The 19759-nt window shown below is 46.0% G+C and overlaps 1 protein-coding gene across 3 annotated transcripts in view; it reads right to left on the bottom strand.

Annotated features, from left to right (window-relative positions):
- The window catches only part of LOC133381842 (zinc finger protein ZFP2-like), a 44597-nt gene that overhangs the window by 10035 nt on the left and 14803 nt on the right, over positions 1–19759 (bottom strand). For 2 of the 3 annotated variants that reach the window (XM_061621370.1, XM_061621372.1), the window contains one exon: positions 9445–13664. The exons of the other annotated variant lie outside the window; for it this stretch is intronic. In XM_061621370.1, coding sequence (XP_061477354.1) covers positions 12430–13664 — 1235 coding nt within the window. In that variant the 3' untranslated portion in view covers positions 9445–12429. Of the gene's footprint in view, positions 1–9444; positions 13665–19759 lie in introns of those variants that run through there. 3 annotated transcript variants of the gene reach the window in all.

Raw genomic sequence — 19759 nt, 5'->3', positions numbered from 1 at the left:
GAGACCTATCCCAGTCTGCACCTGTATTGGAATGGCTTTTAAATATGTTTTTAACCCTTTTTAAAAAATAAAATAGATTTTTAAAGCTTTTAAAAATGTTTTTAAAGATGTTTTGTTTTAATTTTAAAGCATTCTAAATTCTGTTATGATGCTTTAAAGTGTTTTTAGTGCTTTTGTTTGCAGCCCTGGGCTCCTGCTGGGAGGAAGGGTGGGATATGAATGAATGAATTCCTGGCTAGCCAGCCACCTCCAGGAGTACAAAATGTGATTAAAAAATTAAGAAGGGGTGTGAAGGTGGACAGGGCCACCCCCAGAAGGCCCATGCTGGCTCAGGGGCTACCCTGAGGGGGTCTGTTGGCTGCTCCCCCACCTGTCACTTGGGGTCATCTGGGGATGCAGGGCCTGGAGTTTGGTCTGAAGATGCTGCGCTGCCACTGTTGGCTTAATTTTGGCACCCTGCAGCAGCACAATCCTGATCCTATAAAGTTACTCAGAAGTAACCCTCCCCTGCGAGTTCAGTGTCTGGTGTGTCTGTAAGGAGAGATGCCTACAAGTGTTGTGCTGCCACTTTGGGGTTGGGATCTTCTGGCCCAGGAAGCCTGGCAGGAAAGCAAACCAACTGGGGCTCCTCCGGCTTCCCCCGCTCCCCTTCCCTCCCACTGCAGCCCCCCTCCACTCATCCTTCCACCGCCCTCCTGCTCCTGGGGGTCCTCCCCTCTTCTCCCCTGCTCCTGCCTGCCCCAGAACCACCGGTGCAGGTAGCGGATGTGCTGCTGCATTCCATTGGCGGCAGTGGCAAGGAAGAAGTGGCACTCGCCCTTCGACTGGAAGAGGAAATGCTCTGTGGGGGACAAAGAGAGGAGGGGGAGGGTCCTTCCATGGGGGGACACCTTATCCCACCCACACGCACTCTGCCATATCCCCCCACCGCCCGCCACCGCAGCCTCCTGTTGTCCTCCCCAGCAAGGCAGAGGAAGGGGCCTGCGGGGCCAGGCTCTTTGCCCCCCCAAAAGCTTCTTTTTGAGCAAGTGAGCCCATCGGGATCCAGTGAGCGATCCTGGACTGGGGGGGAGAGAGAAAAGCTTTTTCTTTTATAAAAAATATATATATTACGGTTTTTATATTTGCCTACAATAAGCGCTCGCTAACAGAGCAATAACTATGAAGGTAACCAAACTACAAAACACTAGAAAAGAATGCTGATTTCTCTGATACAACTTGTGTTACAAAAACATCATGTTAGGGGAGGGGTATGAAAAAAGCAGGGGTGTAGTCATCCAGGCACTTGGGGGTCTTTGATCCCTTACTTTTGGGGGAGAAGGGTCCCAGCAGGGCCCCTATGTTTCCAGCATCCTATGAGCCAATCGGCATGAAAGGAGAGTGTGTTAGCCACTGAGAAGAGTCTTCTAACATGCTTCCTTAATTCGACTTTTGACTTAATTTTATGTAATCAACTAATTTTTTGACACTGTGCTGTAATTTCCTGTTTTGAATCCTGTTTGGTCTGGTTTAATATAATTTGGAATTACATTAAGCATTTTTACTATAATGGAAGTCCAAATTTTTGCATCTTGATTCAAAAGCGACGTTGGCTGATCCGACTCGGGCAAGCTAGGGTCTTTACCTGGTTTTGGAATAACTTTGATTATAGCTTCTGACTGTGATGCTGGTCATTTTCTTTGCTGAATAGATTAGTTTATCATTATTAAGTAGTGCGGTGTTAATATTTCTGCAAATATTTTAGAATTCCCTCGTTAATCCATCTGGACCAGGAGCTTTTTTCATTTCCCAGTGCCTGAACTGTGTTTCTTATTTCTTCTGCTGCTACATTCATCTCTAGGCTTCTTACATCTTGCTCTGTGACTTTGGGCATGTTGATATTTAGAGGAAAGCTCTTTCTAACTCGGGTCTTCTTTTACATGTTAGTTTTCAACCACTTAAGAAAATCAACCTACACTCCATTCCCTCCATGGGGAGACAGTGTGGCATAATGGTTAGGGAGCTGAACTGTGACCTGGGAATTCTCAGTTCAAATCCCCCACACTGTGGTCTTGAGGGCAGTCACCGCCTTTCAGACTAACCTGCCTCACAGTGTTGTTGTGATGACAAAATGGGGGAGGGGCAGACCCATGTACACCCCCTTACGCTCTTGGGACGAAAGTGGGGGGTATTAATGTTAAAATATATCAATATTGGAGAGTGGATGCGACAGCATAGGCCAGAGTGAGAAGCAGTGGCTGCATCTGGTTTTGAACCCCACAGCCCCCAATTCCCCAAGCAGGACACACTCCAGTTCCAACAAAGGCCATTCTGCTCAAATCCCCCCTGCAGATTTGGAGGGGCAGCAGCATCTGGCCTGGCTTTCCCCCACTCCTTTGGGTTCACTCCGAACCTACAGGAGAATTCCGGGGAACATCAAGGCTTCCCCAGAGATAGGTCAAGAGGAACCCTTTGATGGGGGGATCAGACCCATAGGGAGGAGGGGCACGGGGCCCCTGATCTCCTAAAAAATTTCAGGCCTCCCTAAATATTTTTCCAAAAAATAAAGAATTAAATTTATTACACAAAAAAATTCTGGCTCCTCTTCTTTGTGCCCCCTTGAACTTTTAGGCTGGCTCCATGCCTGGAGGGAACAAAGACTGCCTCAGACATGGGTAGGTTCCCTTCATTTACAGGATTTTAGGTGGAGGCTGGATTGTGATGTTCCTGTATTAGTGTATATATGGTAAGTGCTGTTTGGATAGGAGATACATGGTAAGTGGAATGAAAGAGGAGGGGGGAGTGAATGGGCAGTAGAATGCTGGATGATTGGCTGAGTGTTTAGAATGGCTGAGGGTATAAATGGAAGGATGACAGTTAAATCTGGGTGGACGTGAGTGGGTTGTTTGAGAGGGTGGACGTGAGAGGGTTGTTTTGGTGGGTTTGTGAGAGGAGATTGTGTGGAGAGTTGGTGGATGTGAGGAGAGTGTGGCGTTCGGATTAATACTAAGACCAGTACCTCAGGAATAGTTGAAACCATATGCTTAAGTGCCTCTATAAAGAAATCTTGTTATCTTTGTTATTTAATAAATATATTTGGTTTACCAAAGGCCTGATCCTTGGCTGGGGTTTCACAGACCGGAGGGTAAGGTAAATACCAAGGCTGAAGGGAAACTGTAACAAATGGTGGCAGCGGTGAAGGGGATAATATAACACCACAAGTATTCAGAGCAAACCAGAATTATATATAAAGATCAAAGGGATTGGGGACAGCTTAAGCACTCAGTCACAGAGGTAACCTGATAGAGAGACTCAGGCAGAGTCTCTGGGAATACTGGTTATAGGACGTGACTGGTGGTGCTGCCTAGCAGGGGGATCTGTTGAGATCTGTGCTAGAGCGGGGAGAGAAACCATAAAAAAGGACAGTCCAGACTGGTGGAGTCCCTGGTGGTGCCTAGTGACAGGCAGTAACCACGAGCAGGTAGGAACCTGACAGGGAGAGCCAGGGAAGGGCGTCACATGGATCACCCCCAGCACTTTGTGGGGGTTGGACTGAATCACCTTTGAGGTTCCTTCCAGGACTGAAACAGGAACAAAAGGGACCCTCTCTCTTTCAGGGCAGCTCCTAAGTAAAGGGGGGCTCTAAGTCTCCGGTTGATGGCTGTGAATAAGGCTGGGTGGGTGGGGGTCAAGAGTGTTGCTGTTGATAAATGACACTCCACACTTTTAGTGCACTGTGGAGGTCTGGAGGAAGGCATGGGGCAGCCCAGAGAGAGAGGGCCAGGTGCTTTGGGCAGGAATGAGAGTCTGCAGGGCCCTCGCTCAGTGACGGTAGCACCTGCTCTGAATGCAAAGGGCCCGTGGTTCAGAGCCCCCCCAGCATCTCTGGGAAGGAGGGTCCTTCTCTGTCGCAGACCCTGGGCAGCCATTGCTGGGGGGTTCCAGGAAGATGTTGATGCTGCTGGAAGATGATAGTGATTCATTTTATGGAGTTACTAATTTGTTATAGGGCATCTCTTTGTGGGACCCTTTGGCCATGAAGGGAGGGATCGCTCTGCCCTCTGCTGGCCGGTCCTTGGGGGGGGGTCCTGGGGGCTTTTTAATGGGCAATATTGGGGGTTATTTGTCAGTCGCCTTGGGAGGATTTCTATCCTGAATGGCAAGATATAAATTAATTGCAGTTAATGAGCAAATAAAGAAATAACCCCAAAAAGCCCCAGCTGCTATTTCTGAGTGGGAGGAGGACGCTGCCCCCTTCTCCCCTGCCATCCCCAGCAGGACCCCTTTGCTGCTGCTCCAGTGATGTTTTGGGGGTCTCTGGAAGGGCTTTTCTCTTCCTTCCCTCCAACATAGCATCTCTGCTCACATGGAGGCTCCTCCACGCCCAGCACCTCCGCAGGGGAGACCAGTACCTCCACAATCCCCAGCAGGACCCCCGAGTCCAATGCGCAGGAGCCTCCGATACTTTCTGCTTCTCCTTCTCTACCCCGCAGCTGTCTCCGGAGTCGGACTTACTCTTCTCAGCCCCAGAAGAAACTCCTGCCTAAGCCCCTCCCCTCCTGCGGGGGTCCAATGGGGCTCCGATGTGAGGCAGCAGCATCGGTGGCCAGGCAGGGGAGTCCGGCAAATGTCCCATTCAGGCACTTGTTAAGTAAAGGGGCAAAATTCAGATTTTTATGTGATTCTCCGCTCTTCCTATATTTGGGGGGGCTCTTCTTGCCTCCTTCTGATGCCTTCATCATTTTATTGCATGTTAATAAACATGTTAGCCGCTCTGTTAGCTTCTTGTTAGGATAGGCTTGATGGCCTTTACCTGTGATGCTCTGACTGACTGCCTTCCATCGTTGATACCCATGCAGACAATAAGCACCAACCATCAACAGAAAAGTAGACCTGAAAACTGGAAAAAGCAAACTGTGCCATCAGCTACAGATCTTTCCTTTAGAACTGTGGCTCCTCCATGCAACCTGACCGACTGTTAATGGTTGTGAGGGAATGAAAGGGAAATGAACGGCCTGCAAGTCAATCCCGACAAATATACAAATTTAAAAACACTTAAAAAAACACCATTTAAAAAATTTAAAAATGCATGCTAAAATGCCTGGGAGAAGAGGAAAGCCTTGACCTGGTGCCAAAAAGATAACAGTGAGGTGCACCTCGTCAGGGAGATCATTCTATAATTTGGGGGCTACCACTGTGAAGGCCCTCTCCCTTGTTGCCAGCCTGTGAGCTTCCCTTGGAGTAGGCACCCAGAGGAGGGTGTTGGATGTTCAGAGTAGTGTACAGGTGGGTTTGTGTCGGCAGTGGCGTTTCATCAGGTATTGTGGTCCTAAGCCATGTAAGGCTTTATAGGTTAAACCCAGCACCTTGAATCGAGCTCGGAAACATACAGGCAGCCAATGCAAGCGGGCCAGAATCGGTTTTATATGTTCAAACCATCTGGTCCCTGTTACCAATCTGGCCGCTGCATTTTGCACAAGCTGCAGTTTCTGAACCATCTTCAAAGGCAGCCCCACATAGAGTGCATTGCAGTAATTTAACTTGGAGTTTACCAGAGCATGGACAACTGAAGCCAGATTATCACTGTCCAGATAGTGGCATAGCTAAGCCACCAACCGAAGTTGGTAGAAGGCACTCCATGCCACCGAGGCTACCTGAGCCTCAAGCGACAGAGATGGTTCTAGCAGAACCCCCAAGCTATGAACCTGCTCCTTCATGGGGAGTGCAACCCCATCCAGGACAGGTTGGACATCCACCATCCAGTCAGAAGAACCACCCACTAGCAGCATCTCAGTCTTGTCTGGATTGAGCCTCAGTTTATTAGCCCTCATCCAGTCCATTGTTGCAGCCAGGCACCGGTTCAGCACACTGACAGCCTCACCTGAAGAAGATGAAAAGGAGAAATAGAGCTGCGTGTCATCAGCATACTGATGGCAACACACTCCAAAGCTCTGGATGACCGCACCCAATGGTTTCATGTAGATGTTGAACAGCATGGGGGACAGAACTGACCCCTGCGGAACCCCATACTGGAGACTCGAGGGTGCCGAGCAATGTTCCCCAAACACCACCTTCTGGAGCTGACCCGCCAAGTAGGAGCGGAACCACCGCCATGCAGTCCCTCCCACTCCCAACGCAGCCGGTCTTCCCAGAAGGATACCATGGTTGATGGTATCGAAAGCAGCTGAGAGATCAGGGAGAATTTACAGAGGACGACCAAGGCTGTTTCCGTTCCAAACCCAGGCCTGAAACCTGACTAAAATGGATCCAGATAATTGGTCTCATCCAAGAGTGTCTGGAGCTGGCCTGCAACCACTCATTCAAGGACCTTGCCCAGGAATGGAACATTTGCCACCAGCCTATAATTTTAACAGCGGTCTGAAATGTTTTTGTGTTCCAGTGTGTGTGTGTGTGTGCGCTCTCCCAAAACTTACCTTTTTGCCCAGGCTTTTTAAATTTTGTAAATTTTTAAATATTTTAATTTAACATTTCAAACTTAATATGATCTTAATTTAAACCTCAATGGCAATTTTATTAATGTTTTATAATTGTACTATATATTTTTTTTTTCCACACTTGCTCATATTTTAATTGTGATTTTATTTGTTGTACACCGCCCTGAGAGCTTTCTGCTATAGGGCGGTCTAGAAATGTAATTAAATAAAAAATAAAATAAAAAAAAATAGTCAGAGAAGGAGAGAGAGAGGGAGGGGCAGATAAGCTTCCCTAAGAGAAATCTGTCTGCAACGGAAGGAAGACAAGTCAGAGTACAGCACTGGTAATGGGAGCCAAGCCTAGCCATTCGGAGGACCCTCACTCTATAACAGGAGTGGCTCTTGCCCCACTTCCAACACTGCTAACCGTGAGCATGGATTGTCTCCATGAGATTTTGATGGCATGGGCCATGTGCATGCCCTATTCACCACCTTTTCTCTCTCATCCTTCCATGTTAAAGTTACAGGATGAAGTCTTGTTGAAGTACTGTTGTGTATTAATGGATGCTGTTAGAACATTGCATTCATAGGTCAAAGAGGCCTTTCCAGAGCCCCTGACGGAGCCTGGTCATCCCACTCTCCCTGGGGATAGGTGGCAAGGTCCATATCTAGAGACACTGACAGCCCGTTCTGCCATCAAGGTGCAAACAACTGGACACGTGTCACAGCCCAAGAACGTTGGAGCTGAGCTGAAGCAGGAGGCCTGCCTTCTGAACCTCTACCGACTGATTCTGTACCTGATGCAAGGGAGACAAAATTTCCCCACGTTCTGGGACCTGGGGTGCTGACTGGCAGACTGAGAGGAGACAGTAGTTACAGGCCGGAATAAAGCCTTAAGAAAAGTCCTCTTGTGAGCCTTAGCGCCAGTGGTGTGCTGGAGCTGGCTGGTACCGGCTCCTGAGAGCCGATTGTTAAATTTTGAGGAATTTTTCGAGCCGGCTCCTGAGCTCCCCGCGTGCCAGCTGATCTCTCCGGAGGAGGGGAAGATCAGCTGTAGTGTGCAACAGCTGGTCTTCTCATCTTCTGGGGCAATGAGAGCTCCACCCTCCAGTCCCTCAGTTTCCCATCTCTGGTCTCTGTAAAGACGGAGCATCTCCAAGAAGCAGTGGAAATTAGAAAGCCTATTTTCTTGGCTGCTTAGGAGAGAAGCGGTTTTTGAGTGTGGTGACTACAGCTGTGGTCGCTTTGTGTGTGTGTTGCCTGGGATAATTGTGCTCCATTGCCAGATCTTCTCCGCTTGCCTGTTGTGACACACAAGGAAGAACAGAACAACATGATATGCTTAATTATTTTCTGGTAGGCCAAGTTCCTTTAGGGAAAGAAGAGTAAGAAGAAGCCATGACAAAACTTATCAATTGGAGGAGTGTATTCTAGAAGAAAACATGGAATGTGAATCATAGAATAGTTGAAAGGGGTCTCTAAGGCCATCCAGTCCAACCCCCTGCTCAATGCAGGAATCCAAATCAAAGCATTCCCGACAGATGGCTGTCCAGCTGCCTCTTGAATGCAAACATGCCCAGTTCTTTCAGTCTCTCCTCATAGGGCTTTGTTTCCAGTGCCCTGATCATCTTTGTTGCCCTCCTCTGAACCCGTTCCGGTTTGTCTGCATCCTTCTTGAAGTGCGGAGACCAGAACTGGATGCAGTATTCAAGATGAGGCCTAAGCAGTGCTGAATAGAGGGGAACTAATACTTCACGTGATTTGGAAACTATACTTCTGTTAATGCAGCCTAATATAGCATTTGCCTTTTTTGCAGCCATATCACACTGTTGTGTCATTCTGCTGTGGCACATCATACCACAGTCACAGCTGCCAAGACAGGATTCCTGTTCACAGCTAAATATATGAGGCTGAAATCCAGATTACACAAGCCTCAGTACATTACAATGGACTTTGTTTTCTTCCTGACCCGAGAGACTAAAAAAAACCCTACATAGCTGTTAATATTTCTTAGTCTCTGTGCTCCAAGTGCCAATGCAAGAGGCCAATTAGTGTAAATTACAAGAGGGATACTAGTCCATAGTGATCTAGGACCAAGATTTGTAGTAGTTCATTCCTCAAATGATAAAGCTCTTGAATCTAATGGGAACATTTCTGCATCTCTGACAAGTTGAATCAAAAATGGTATTTTTTAGGCTTCCAGTGACATAAGGGCCTTATCCCCAGAAGGTTTAAGCAACATATCTCAAAGTTGGGCTCCTGCTGGGAGGAAGGGTGGAACATAAATCAAATAATAAATAAATAAAATAAAGTCTAAACCACAGGGAAATCCCTAATCCATCAAATCCAGCACTTCATAAACCATAGATACACCATCTATTCCCTGAGCTTTCCTCATCTGAACTTCTTCATGGACTTTGGATTTCCAAATGACTTGATCTCACATTTCTGAAATGAAACCAATGCATCAGGAATTCTCTGTTTTTCCATTCTGAATATTTCCAGTTTTTTTGTATATTGTGCATATTCATAGCTTGCCATATCTTTCTGTTCTTTCTTTTCATATGTGTCTTTCATCCTATATTATATGCATTGATAAAACACTGCAATAAAATGAAATAAAAGCAGACTTGAAATTATTGGATATGACCACATTTTTGTGTGTGTGGCTCTTTACCAATGTGCAGGAATACATGTTCAGTTCATTTTTTCTCCTCTTTTGCAGTGTATCGGTGCATTCTGCATTCCATAGTAGATAGAAAGGCAAATCTATGTCTAACTAACTAAGTTGGAGACATAATGCCCAGGTGCGGGGATTAGTATCATGGCTTGGAGAAAGAGAGCAGAGACAAAGGGAGTCTCCTCTCTCCTGGACAGTCAGAGGACAAATACTGAAATGCGAGTGTGCCAGCGTGTGTGTGCGTTTGCCTAAGAAAGCAGGCTTTTACCCTGCATGAGCATCACTGAGACTTGAGACTTAGTAAGATAAGAAAAACTACTTTATTTAGAGAAATACATTGTAGATAGAAAAGCAAACCTAGTTCTAACTAATTAAGTTGGAGGCATAACGCCCAGGTGTGGGAATCAGCCTCATGGCTTAGGGAGAGCAGGGACAAAGGGATGTCTCCTCTTTCCCGGACAGTCGGAGGACAAAGGAGTGGAAAGGGCAGAAGGAAGAAGGGCAGGTAAGCTTCCCTAAAGACGTCACAGTCTAGCGACAGAAAGAAGTCAGTCAGAGCATCACAGGTAAAGGTAAACAAGCCTATCCATCTGGAGGACCCTCACTCTATCTCCCCTCTGGAACACGAACAAAAGAACAAAACAGGAGTTGCTCTTGCCCCACTTCCAATAAGTGTTTGGTTCAGTCCACGAGATTCATCTTGTCTTGCAGCTTGCAATGTCTGACTTTGCCCAATGCCTTCGTGAGAGCAAAAATGGGGTTGCGGCACACATGAACTGGACTCTTGGAGGAATGATTAATTCCTTGTTGGAAGATGCGCAGTTACCAAAGGAGTACTGGGGAGAAGCTGTGGTTACTGCCACTTACCTGCAGAACCGACTTCCTGCATCTGCAACCAACAAAACACCATTTGAACTGTGGCATGAGAGGATACCAGGTATGTCACACCTTCGTGTATTTGGGTGCAAGGCCTTTGTGCACATCCCAAAGGAAAAGAGATCAAAACTTGACAACACTGCCAGGGAAGTAATATTTATTGGGTATTCTCCAACGCAGAAGGGATACAGAGTAATAGATCCCAAAACTGGCAAAGTTGATGTATGCAGAGCTATCCATTTTGATGAAAGAAAGAGTGCGCACTGACCAGAAGGGGTGCCACACCAAACAGATGACAGCGACATGGAAGAAGAAGCTGAGCTATTCTTCCACCACAGAAGGTATAACAATATACCTGCAGAGGAAGGGGAGGAGTCTGAGCCAGAAGGGGCAACTGAGCCAGAAGGGGCATCAGAGCCAGAAGGGGCATCAGAGCCAGAAGGGGCATCAGAGCCAGAAGGGGCAGCCGCAGTGCCAGCACCCAGATGCTCTAAATGCACCAACAGAGGTGTACCACCAGACAGTTAGCTTGTAAGAGATGAACTTCCAGAAACAGAGACTCGGAAAGAGATAGAAGCCTTACCCAAAGCCAAAGCTGAAAGGTGGAGGCAGCCAGCCAAGGAAGAGCTGGAATCTCTACACCAAAGTAAAACTTGGACACCAACCAATCTTCCTCAAGGAAGGAAAGCTACAGGCTACAAGAGGAAATTCAAGAAGAAGCCAAATGCTAAAGAAAAGCCTGCATATGAGTACTGTTACCAAGCCAGATGTGGTGGTTGCGGTGGGATACCTGTGCTGAAGAACCAGCTCACCAACCAAAAGGGACTGGGAAGCAAGCAAGGACACAACAGACTCTCGGAGTCAGAAGGGGTGAGTTCATGCACCAAGTACATAGATGTGAAGCACCCACCTACCGCAGATGACTATTCAAATTGCAGTATTGTCCAACAAAAGACATGACTGCAGACTCTCTCACGAAGGCGTTGGGCAAAGTCAGACATTGCAATCTGTGAGACAAGAGGAATCTCGTGGGCTGAACCTAGTTACTCTAGCTAAGCTGGCATGTCCCATCCTTCTATGCCAAATATGCAAGCATTCAGCATTACTGGTTTCCTTGACCACATTTGCATGCATAGTTTCAATGTATTCTAAAATTAAAAGTCAATTTTTCACTTTTGCAGTGCAACTTATTCCTCCTTCATCTAGAACATGGCAAGATTATCCACTCATATGAAGTTCACCTCCAAATCCCATTATTTTTATAACACTTATTAAATTGTCTTTGTAAATGTTTTGGAGAGCCACATTTAAAGCATTGTGTCTGTCTTTGCCCTTTTGTGGATTGGGGTGATGACTCATTCTGTTGTCCTTTTCATGTCTGCCTCTAGAAAGGTTTCCTTCTTGAGACAGACCTAGTTCTTCCTGCCATTCTCTAAAGTCCTGCTCGTTCAAATACGATATAAGCTGACTCAGACTTTGGTCAGAACTTCGTAGCACACAGGAAATTAATTTATGATCCTGATTAAGAGAGCTCAAAAGCAATATTTTCTCCAATTCATGATCCAGAACTCTGCCACATATTTCCAATTTAGCCAAAAGTTCTGAAAACTTTTCTATGTATTTATTCAGACTGCCTCTCTCAGCAGTTTCTTTCAGAGAAAATAACTCTTTGTAAAGGACATAATGTGGCTTTTCGTCTTCCTGTTACAGAATCTTCCAAGTTTGTCATACATTTCCTTTACACAGTCACACCCAACACAGAGATTTAATGCTTTGTCTGATAGAGCAGAAATGAGGAGAGATTTTACTCTTGCATGCTTACGTCTCCATGAAGCCATTGTGTTTGCATCCTCAGCCAAGGGTTCAGGATCAGTTAGGATTCCATTTAATTCTTCTCCATCCAGGAGGGCTGTGAACCTTAGAGTCCGAAGATAGTAGTTATCTTTTTCAAGCCTTGGAACGCGTCTCTCAAGCATCGACACATCAGCCATCATTTCACCTTTGTTCTGCTGTTCTTTCTAACTTAAAGTCTCTCTTTTAAATTACACACATGCACTTTTAGGTTCAGCTACAACTTGCATTCAACTTCGTTTGCTGGGCCCGTAACCCTTGTTGGTTGTGTGTGTTGTATGCTTAATTTCCTTTAAAGCAGCACAACAGCAAGCAGAGAGTAACCGTAAGGGAGCTACTGGACCTGAAGCTTTTTCCACACTCAAAGCATTTATAAGGTTTATCCTGTGTGAATTCTTTGATGCACCATAAAGGCGCATCTCTCACTGAAGCTCTTTCCACACTCCAAGCATTCATGAGGTTTGTCCCCTGTGTGATTCTTTAATGCACCGTAAGGATGCATCTTTCACTGAAGCTTTTTCCACACTCAAAGCAGTTATAAACTTTGTCCCCTGTGTGAGTTCTGTGATGCAAAGTAAAGGTGGTACTTCGACTGAACATCTTCCACATTCAAAGGATTGTCCCTGTATGAGTTTTGTGATGAGAAGTAAAGGCGCTACGCCACCTGAAGCTCTTTCCACACTCCAAGCATTTATAAGGTTTGTCCCCTGTGTGAGTTCTGTGATGCGAAGTAAGGTGGCTACTCCGACTGAAGCTCTTTCCACACTCCAAGCATTTATAAGGTTTGTCCCCTGTGTGAGTTCTTTGATGTGAAGTAAGGTGGCCACTGTGACTGAAGCTCTTTCCACACTGCAAGCATGTATAAGGTTTGTCCCCTGTGTGAGCTCTTTGATGCGAAGTAAGGTGGCCACTGTGACTGAAGCTCTTTCCACACTGCAAGCATGTGTAAGGTTTGGCCCCTGTGTGACATCTTTGATGCGAAGTAAGGTTGCTACTCTGACTGAAGCTCTTTCCACACTCCAAGCATGTATAAGGTTTGTCTCCTGTATGACATCTTTGATGCGATGTAAGGGTGCCACTGCAACTGAAGCTCTTTCCACACTCTAAGCATGTATAAGTTTTGTCCCCTGTGTGACTTCTTCGATGTTGACTAAAGGTGCTGTTCCACCTGAAGCTCTTTCCACACTCTAAACATGTATAAGGTTTGTCCCCTGTGTGAGTGCTTTGATGCACCAGAAGGGTGCTACTGTCACTGAAGCTCTTTCCACACTCCAAGCATTGATACGGTTTCTCCCCTGTATGAGTTCTTTCATGTATACTAAGGGTGCCACTTTGACTGAAGCACTTTCCACACTCCAAGCATTGATACGGTTTGTCCCCTGTATGAGTTCTTTCATGTATACTAAGGGTGCCACTCCGACTGAAACTCTTTCCACACTGCAAGCATTTATAAGGTTTGTCTCCTGTGTGAGTTCTTTGATGTGAAGTAAGGGTGCTACTCTGAATGAAGCTCTTTCCACACTCCAAGCATTTATAAGGTTTGTCCCCTGTGTGAGTTCTTTCATGTTTACTAAGGGTGCTTCTGTGACTGAAGCTCTTTCCACACTCCAAGCATGTATAAGGTTTGTCCCCTGTGTGACATCTTTGATGTACAGTAAGGTGGCTACTCCACCTGAAGCTCTTTCCACACTCCAAGCATATATGAGGTTTGTCACTGGTGTGAGTTTGTCTCTCCTCTTGTCTCTTTTCTCCATCTTGACTCCTCAGTTCCTGCATCTGCTCCTCAGCTTTTTCCAGTGATACTTCAGATGTTTCTCCCTCAGCCTTGATCCCCCAGATGTATCCTGGTGGAATGAAAAGGAAATGTGATAAAATGCTGTGGAGAAATCCTATGAATATATTATGATTTCTACTTTGAAACATTTCTGGGAGCTCTGTTGATATCAGAGTTTAACTGTCAAAGCTCGAAGCCTTGTACAGAGTTAGTTTAGCAGTAGGTGCTTGGTAACAGGTTGTGAAAAGAGATGCAGAGAGAGACAATTGTAACAAAAATCTGCTCTCTTGTTCCTCCATTTAAGGTGGACAGCCCAGTACTTATGCACAGCTGGAATTTACAAACCTAGGATGGATCCTGTCTGACAGGAACATGGTCCTTTCCACTGCCCACAGGGCAGGTCTCATCCCCTCCCTCCCAAAATGTTAGCCCTCTGTTACATACAACATGAGACAGTGCTGGAAGATGAGACTGTCAGGATGGATGGCACTCTGTGAGCTACTGGGGAAGAACAATGGACAAGTATGAGTAGCGCTGTGACTAATGACGCAGCTTGGTCAAAGCCGAAAGGAAGCCCAGAGGCTGATGCGCACAGATGCAAAAGGAGAGTTGCATCAACATTACAATGCTTGAGTGAGTGAATCAAAACGGATGGAAATATGACATTTTCAGGCAACTGCAAAATATTTTATGCAGGAAATGATAAATTAAGAAGAAACAAAGTTGCTCTCATCAGGCCTGTCCTTAGCATGTGCGGGGCCCAGGGCAAAAGCAGAGTTGGGGGCCCCCACATTCTTTCTCTCTTTCAAACCTCCCACCCAGAATAAGCCAGGAAGCGCTACCTGTAAATGCGCTCCACAGCTGATGAGCGGGCGGTAGGCAGCACAAGGAAGCCACTCAGGCAAGGGATTCAAACCTCCCGCCTAAAATTATCTAGCTAAGGGCCGCCCACACATCCACTTCACAGCTGATGAGCGGAGAGGGGAAAAGCCGCTCAGGCACGCAGCTGAAGAACAGGAGATTCCCCAAGAGCGGGAAGCAGCTGTCGAGACTGCACGGCTGAAGAGAGAAAACCCTGCCGCAGCCCAGCTTCTCATCGCCAAGCGCGGCCCCCGCCAAAGCACAGGGCCTGGAGCAACTACCCCGCTTCCTGGTGCCTAGGGGCGGCTCTGGCTTTCATAGTGAGAAGTGACGTAGCAAACGCAATTAGGAGCTATAATGCAAAGTCTGAGTGAGTGATACCAATGAGATTTAATGGGAAACCTATCAACATAACCATCAAACATAACCATGGAAAGTGGCAAATGTAACGCCAATCTTCAAAAAGGGATCCAGAGGGGATCCCGGAAATTACAGGCCAGTTAGCTTAACTTCTGTCCCTGGAAAACTGGTAGAAAGTATTATTAAAGCTAGATTAACTAAGCACATAGAAGAACAAGCCTTGCTGAAGCAGAGCCAGCATGGCTTCTGCAAGGGAAAGTCCTGTCTCAGTAACCTATTAGAATTCTTTGAGAGTGTCAACAAGCATATAGATAGAGGTGATCCAGTGGACATAGTGTATTTAGACTTTCAAAAAGCGTTTGACAAGGTACCTCACCAAAGGCTTCTGAGGAAGCTTAGCAGTCATGGAATAAGAGGAGAGGTGCTCTTGTGGATAAGAAATTGGTTAAGAAGCAGAAAGCAGAGAGTAGGAATAAACGGACAGTTCTCCCAATGGAGGGCTGTAGAAAGTGGAGTCCCTCAAGGATCGGTATTGGGACCTGTACTTTTCAACTTGTTCATTAATGACCTAGAATTAGGAGTGAGCAGTGAAGTGGCCAAGTTTGCTGATGACACTAAATTGTTCAGGGTTGTTAAAACAAAAAGGGATTGCGAAGAGCTCCAAAAAGACCTCTCCAAACTGAGTGAATGGGCAGAAAAATGGCAAATGCAATTCAATATAAACAAGTGTAAAATTATGCATATTGGAGCAAAAAATCTTAATTTCACATATACGCTCATGGGGTCTGAACTGGCGGTGACCGACCAGGAGAGAGACCTCGGGGTTGTAGTGGACAGCACGATGAAAATGTCGACCCAGTGTGCGGCAGCTGTGAAAAAGGCAAATTCCATGGTAGCGATCATTAGGAAAGGTATTGAAAATAAAACAGCCGATATCATAATGCCGTTGTATAAATCTATGGTGCGGCCGCATTTGGAATACTGTGTACAGTTCTGGTCGTCTCATCTCAAAAAGGATATTCTAGAGTTGGAAAAGGTTCAGAAGAGGGCAACCAGAATGATCAAGGGGATGGAGCGACTCCCTTACGAGGAAAGGTTGCAGCATTTGGGGCTTTTTAGTTTAGAGAAAAGGCGGGTCAGAGGAGACATGATAGAAGTGTATAAAATTATGCATGGCATTGAGAAAGTGGATAGAGAAAAGTTCTTCTCCCTCTCTCATAATACTAGAACTCGTGGACATTCAAAGAAGCTGAATGTTGGAAGATTCAGGACAGACAAAAGGAAGTACTTCTTTACTCAGCGCATAGTTCAACTATGGAATTTGCTCCCACAAGATGCAGTAATGGCCACCAGCTTGGATGGCTTTAAAAGAAGATTAGACAAATTCATGGAGGACAGGGCTATCAATGGTTACTAGCCATGATGGCTGTGCTCTGCCACCCTAGTCAGAGGCAGCATGCTTCTGAAAACCAGTTGCTGGAAGCCTCAGGAGGGGAGAGTGTTCTTGCACTCGGGTTCTGCTTGCGGGCTTCCCCCAGGCACCTGGTTGGCCACTGTGAGAACAGGATGCTGGACTAGATGGGCCACTGGCCTGATCCAGCAGGCTCTTCTTATGTTCTTATGTTCTTATCAACTAAGTCTATGCTCCAATGGCAAACACAGAAGAGGAAATTGAGAGATTTTACAAAGAAGTATAGGAAGAAAATAAAGGGAAATTTAGACCAAGAATAGGGATGTGGAATAAACAACAGGGGAACACACTTGACTGACCGAGATGAAATAAAAGGAAGATGGAAGCAATACACTGAAGAACTCTATAAAAGAGATGCCAGGATGGCAGATTCATTCATGGAGGAACCATATGATGAAGAACCAGAAATTTTAGAATGTGAGGTGAAAGCTGTTCTTAAAATACTTGGAACAAACAATCACCAGGAACAGATGGCGTACCAACAGAGCTGGTACAAGCTACCAAGACTGAATCTGTCCACATTTTGACAAAACTCTATCTCTCCCTACCACCTGATTGCAGGGAGGGAGTGCTCATCCTAAACCGGTGCCTGGAGGCTGTGAAGGGCTGGATGTGGGCTAACAAACTGAAACTTAACCCAGATGGTCAAGGGAAAAACTGCACCAGGGATGGGGTTGCAACCTGTTCTGGATGGGGTTGCACTCCCCTGGAAGGAGCAGGTCTGCAGTTTGGATCCTGACCTGCTGCTTGAATATCAGGTGGCTGTGGTAGCCAGGAGTGCTTTTGGCCAACTCAAGCTGGTCTACCAGCTGCATCCGTTCCTGGAGGCAGTTAACTTGGCCACAGTGACACATGCATTGGTGATATCGAAGCTTGATTACTGTAAAGTACTCTATGTGGGGCTGCCTTTGAAAACGGTTTGGAAATTGCAGTTGGTTCAAAATGCAGCAGCCAGAATGCTAACTGGAGCACGGCGCAGGGAGCATATCACCCCTGTGCTTTATCGACTCTACTGGCTCTCGATTTGTTTCCGGGTCCAATTCAATGTGCTGGTTCTGACCTTGAAGGCCCTAAACAGCCTTGGACCAATATACCTGAGGGACTGCTCATGCCCATATGTACCTGCCCAGGAATTAAGATCATCTGCCTCTGGTCTCCTCTGCACGCCTGGAGTGAAAGATGTTAGATTGACAGCAAGCGCTAGAGAGAGCTTTTTCAGCTGTGGCCCCCAAGTTCTGGAATACCCTACCCCAAGAAGTTCGCTCTGTTTCCTCCCTGTTGGTTTTCCGGAGACTTCTGAAAATGATCTTGTTCTGGAGAGACTTTGGGAGGGACTGAAGGTAGAGCCTGACAGTGATTTTATACCTTCTATGTTAAATTTTACCTTTGTAGTCCCTTAAGTACCGACCCCTATATATATTCACTAATAGGCAAAAAACATTGCGGTTTAAGAACATACCTATAGCCCACAGCTATTCTATCAAACTTTAAAAAGCAGGGAAATTGGGCAGCTATAGTGAATGCACCAGGGGAGCAGGAGACCTGACCTCCTCTCTGAGATATTGGACTGCCCTACAAATCTGTCAACATGCAAACAATATTTGGGTTGGTCTTTCGCAGTCCAATCCACTTCCTGTGTAGCTTGGAGGCATTTATTTATTTATATTATATTTGTGTATGTATGTATTGAATATCCCACCTTAAAAATAAATGCATATTTAGTTGCACCAAATGCCTGTTGGTGCATATAAAATACAGGAGAATTCAGGAGCATATATATTACTGGGAATCCTGTAATTTATTTATTGTTACATTTATACCTCACCTTTCCTCCAAGTAGCTTAAGGTGGTGTACAAACATGGTTCCCTGATTCTATCCTCACAACAGCCCTGTGAGGTGGGTAAGGCTGGGAATGACTGCCCCAAGGTTACACAGTGAGCTTCATGGTTGAGTGGGGATTTGAACCCTGGTCTCCTCCAGATCTTCAGGGTATTTTTTAAAATGAATTGTTACTGGTTGTCCATTTTTTTCATTCGAATGGCTTGCACGTTGAAGACTCTCTACCATGTTCAAGCCCTGATATTTGCATTGAGGCAAAAATGGTTCAAACTAAAAAAAAAGGGGGAGGAGTGAAGACACCCTGCCCACCCACCAGTAAATACGTGAATTTAAATTAAATTAAAATTAAAAGCTGCTGCTTATGATTCATACCATGCTGTAGCAGAGTTAGAATCATAGAATCATAGAGTTGGAAGGGGCCTTGTAGGCCATCGAGTCCAACCCCATGCTCACAGCAGGAAATCCACAGCTAGAGCATCTCCCACAGATAGCTGTCCAGCCTCTGCTTGAAGACATCCAGCGAAGGGGATCCCACCACCTCCCTAGGCAGTCGGTTCCATTGCCGAACTGCCCTTACTGTCAAGAAGTTCCTTCTAATGTCCAGTCTGAATCTACGCTCTTGCAAATTAAAACCATTAGACCTAGTCCCACCCTCTGGGGCAGCAGAGAACAAATCTGTACCCTCCTCTATGTGACAGCCCTTCAGGTACTTAAAGAGTGCAATCATGTCACCCCTCAGCCTTCTCTTCACCAGACTCAACATGCCAAGTTCCTTCAACCTTTCCTCATAAGACTTGTTCTCGATACCGGCTATCATCCTCGTCGCCCTCATCTGAACCCGCTCTAACTTGTCTATAACTTTCTTAAAATGAGATGCCCAGAACTGAACGCAGTATTCCAGATGAGGCCTGACTAATGCAGAATATAGTGGGACTATTACTTCCCTCGACCTGGAAACTATAGCTCTGTTTATGCAGCCCAAAACCGTGTTTGCCTTTTTTGCCACAGCATCACACTGCTGGGTCATGTTCAACTTGCGATCCACTACAATTCCAAGGTCCTTCTCACATGCACTACTGCTAAGCTGGGTATTTCCCATCCTGTACCCATGCATTTTGTTTTTGTGGCCTAAATGCAGAATCCTGCATTTGTCTTTATTGAATGTCATTTTATTAATTTCAGCCCAATTTTCTAGACTATCCAGGTCACTTTGGATTTTATTCCTGTCTTCCATTGTGTTAGCTATCCCTCCCAGTTCCGTATCATCTGCAAACTTCATAAGGCTTCCCTCCACCCCATCATCTAAGTCACTGATAAAAATGTTGAAGAGTATCGGCCCCAGGACAGAACCCTGTGGCACTCCACTCGAGACCTCCTTCCAGTCCGAAGCAGAGCCACCGACGACCACTCTTTGAGTACGGTTTTCCAACCAGTTTTGAATCCACCTGACAATATTTCTGTGTAGTCCGCATTTGACTAGTTTGCTAATCAAAAGGTCGTGGGGGACTTTGTCAAATGCCTTGCTGAAATCTAGATAGATGACATCTACAGCATTTCCACCATCTACTAAGCTAGTGACCCGATCAAAAAAAGAGATGAGATTAGTTTGACAGGATTTTTTCTTGACAAACCC

This window comes from Rhineura floridana, chromosome 3 (assembly GCF_030035675.1).
Source record: "Rhineura floridana isolate rRhiFlo1 chromosome 3, rRhiFlo1.hap2, whole genome shotgun sequence".
Classification (NCBI taxonomy): Eukaryota; Metazoa; Chordata; class Lepidosauria; order Squamata; family Rhineuridae; genus Rhineura; species Rhineura floridana.
Note: the sequence above shows the minus strand (reverse complement) of the source record. Positions and strands in the feature narration are given on the sequence as shown.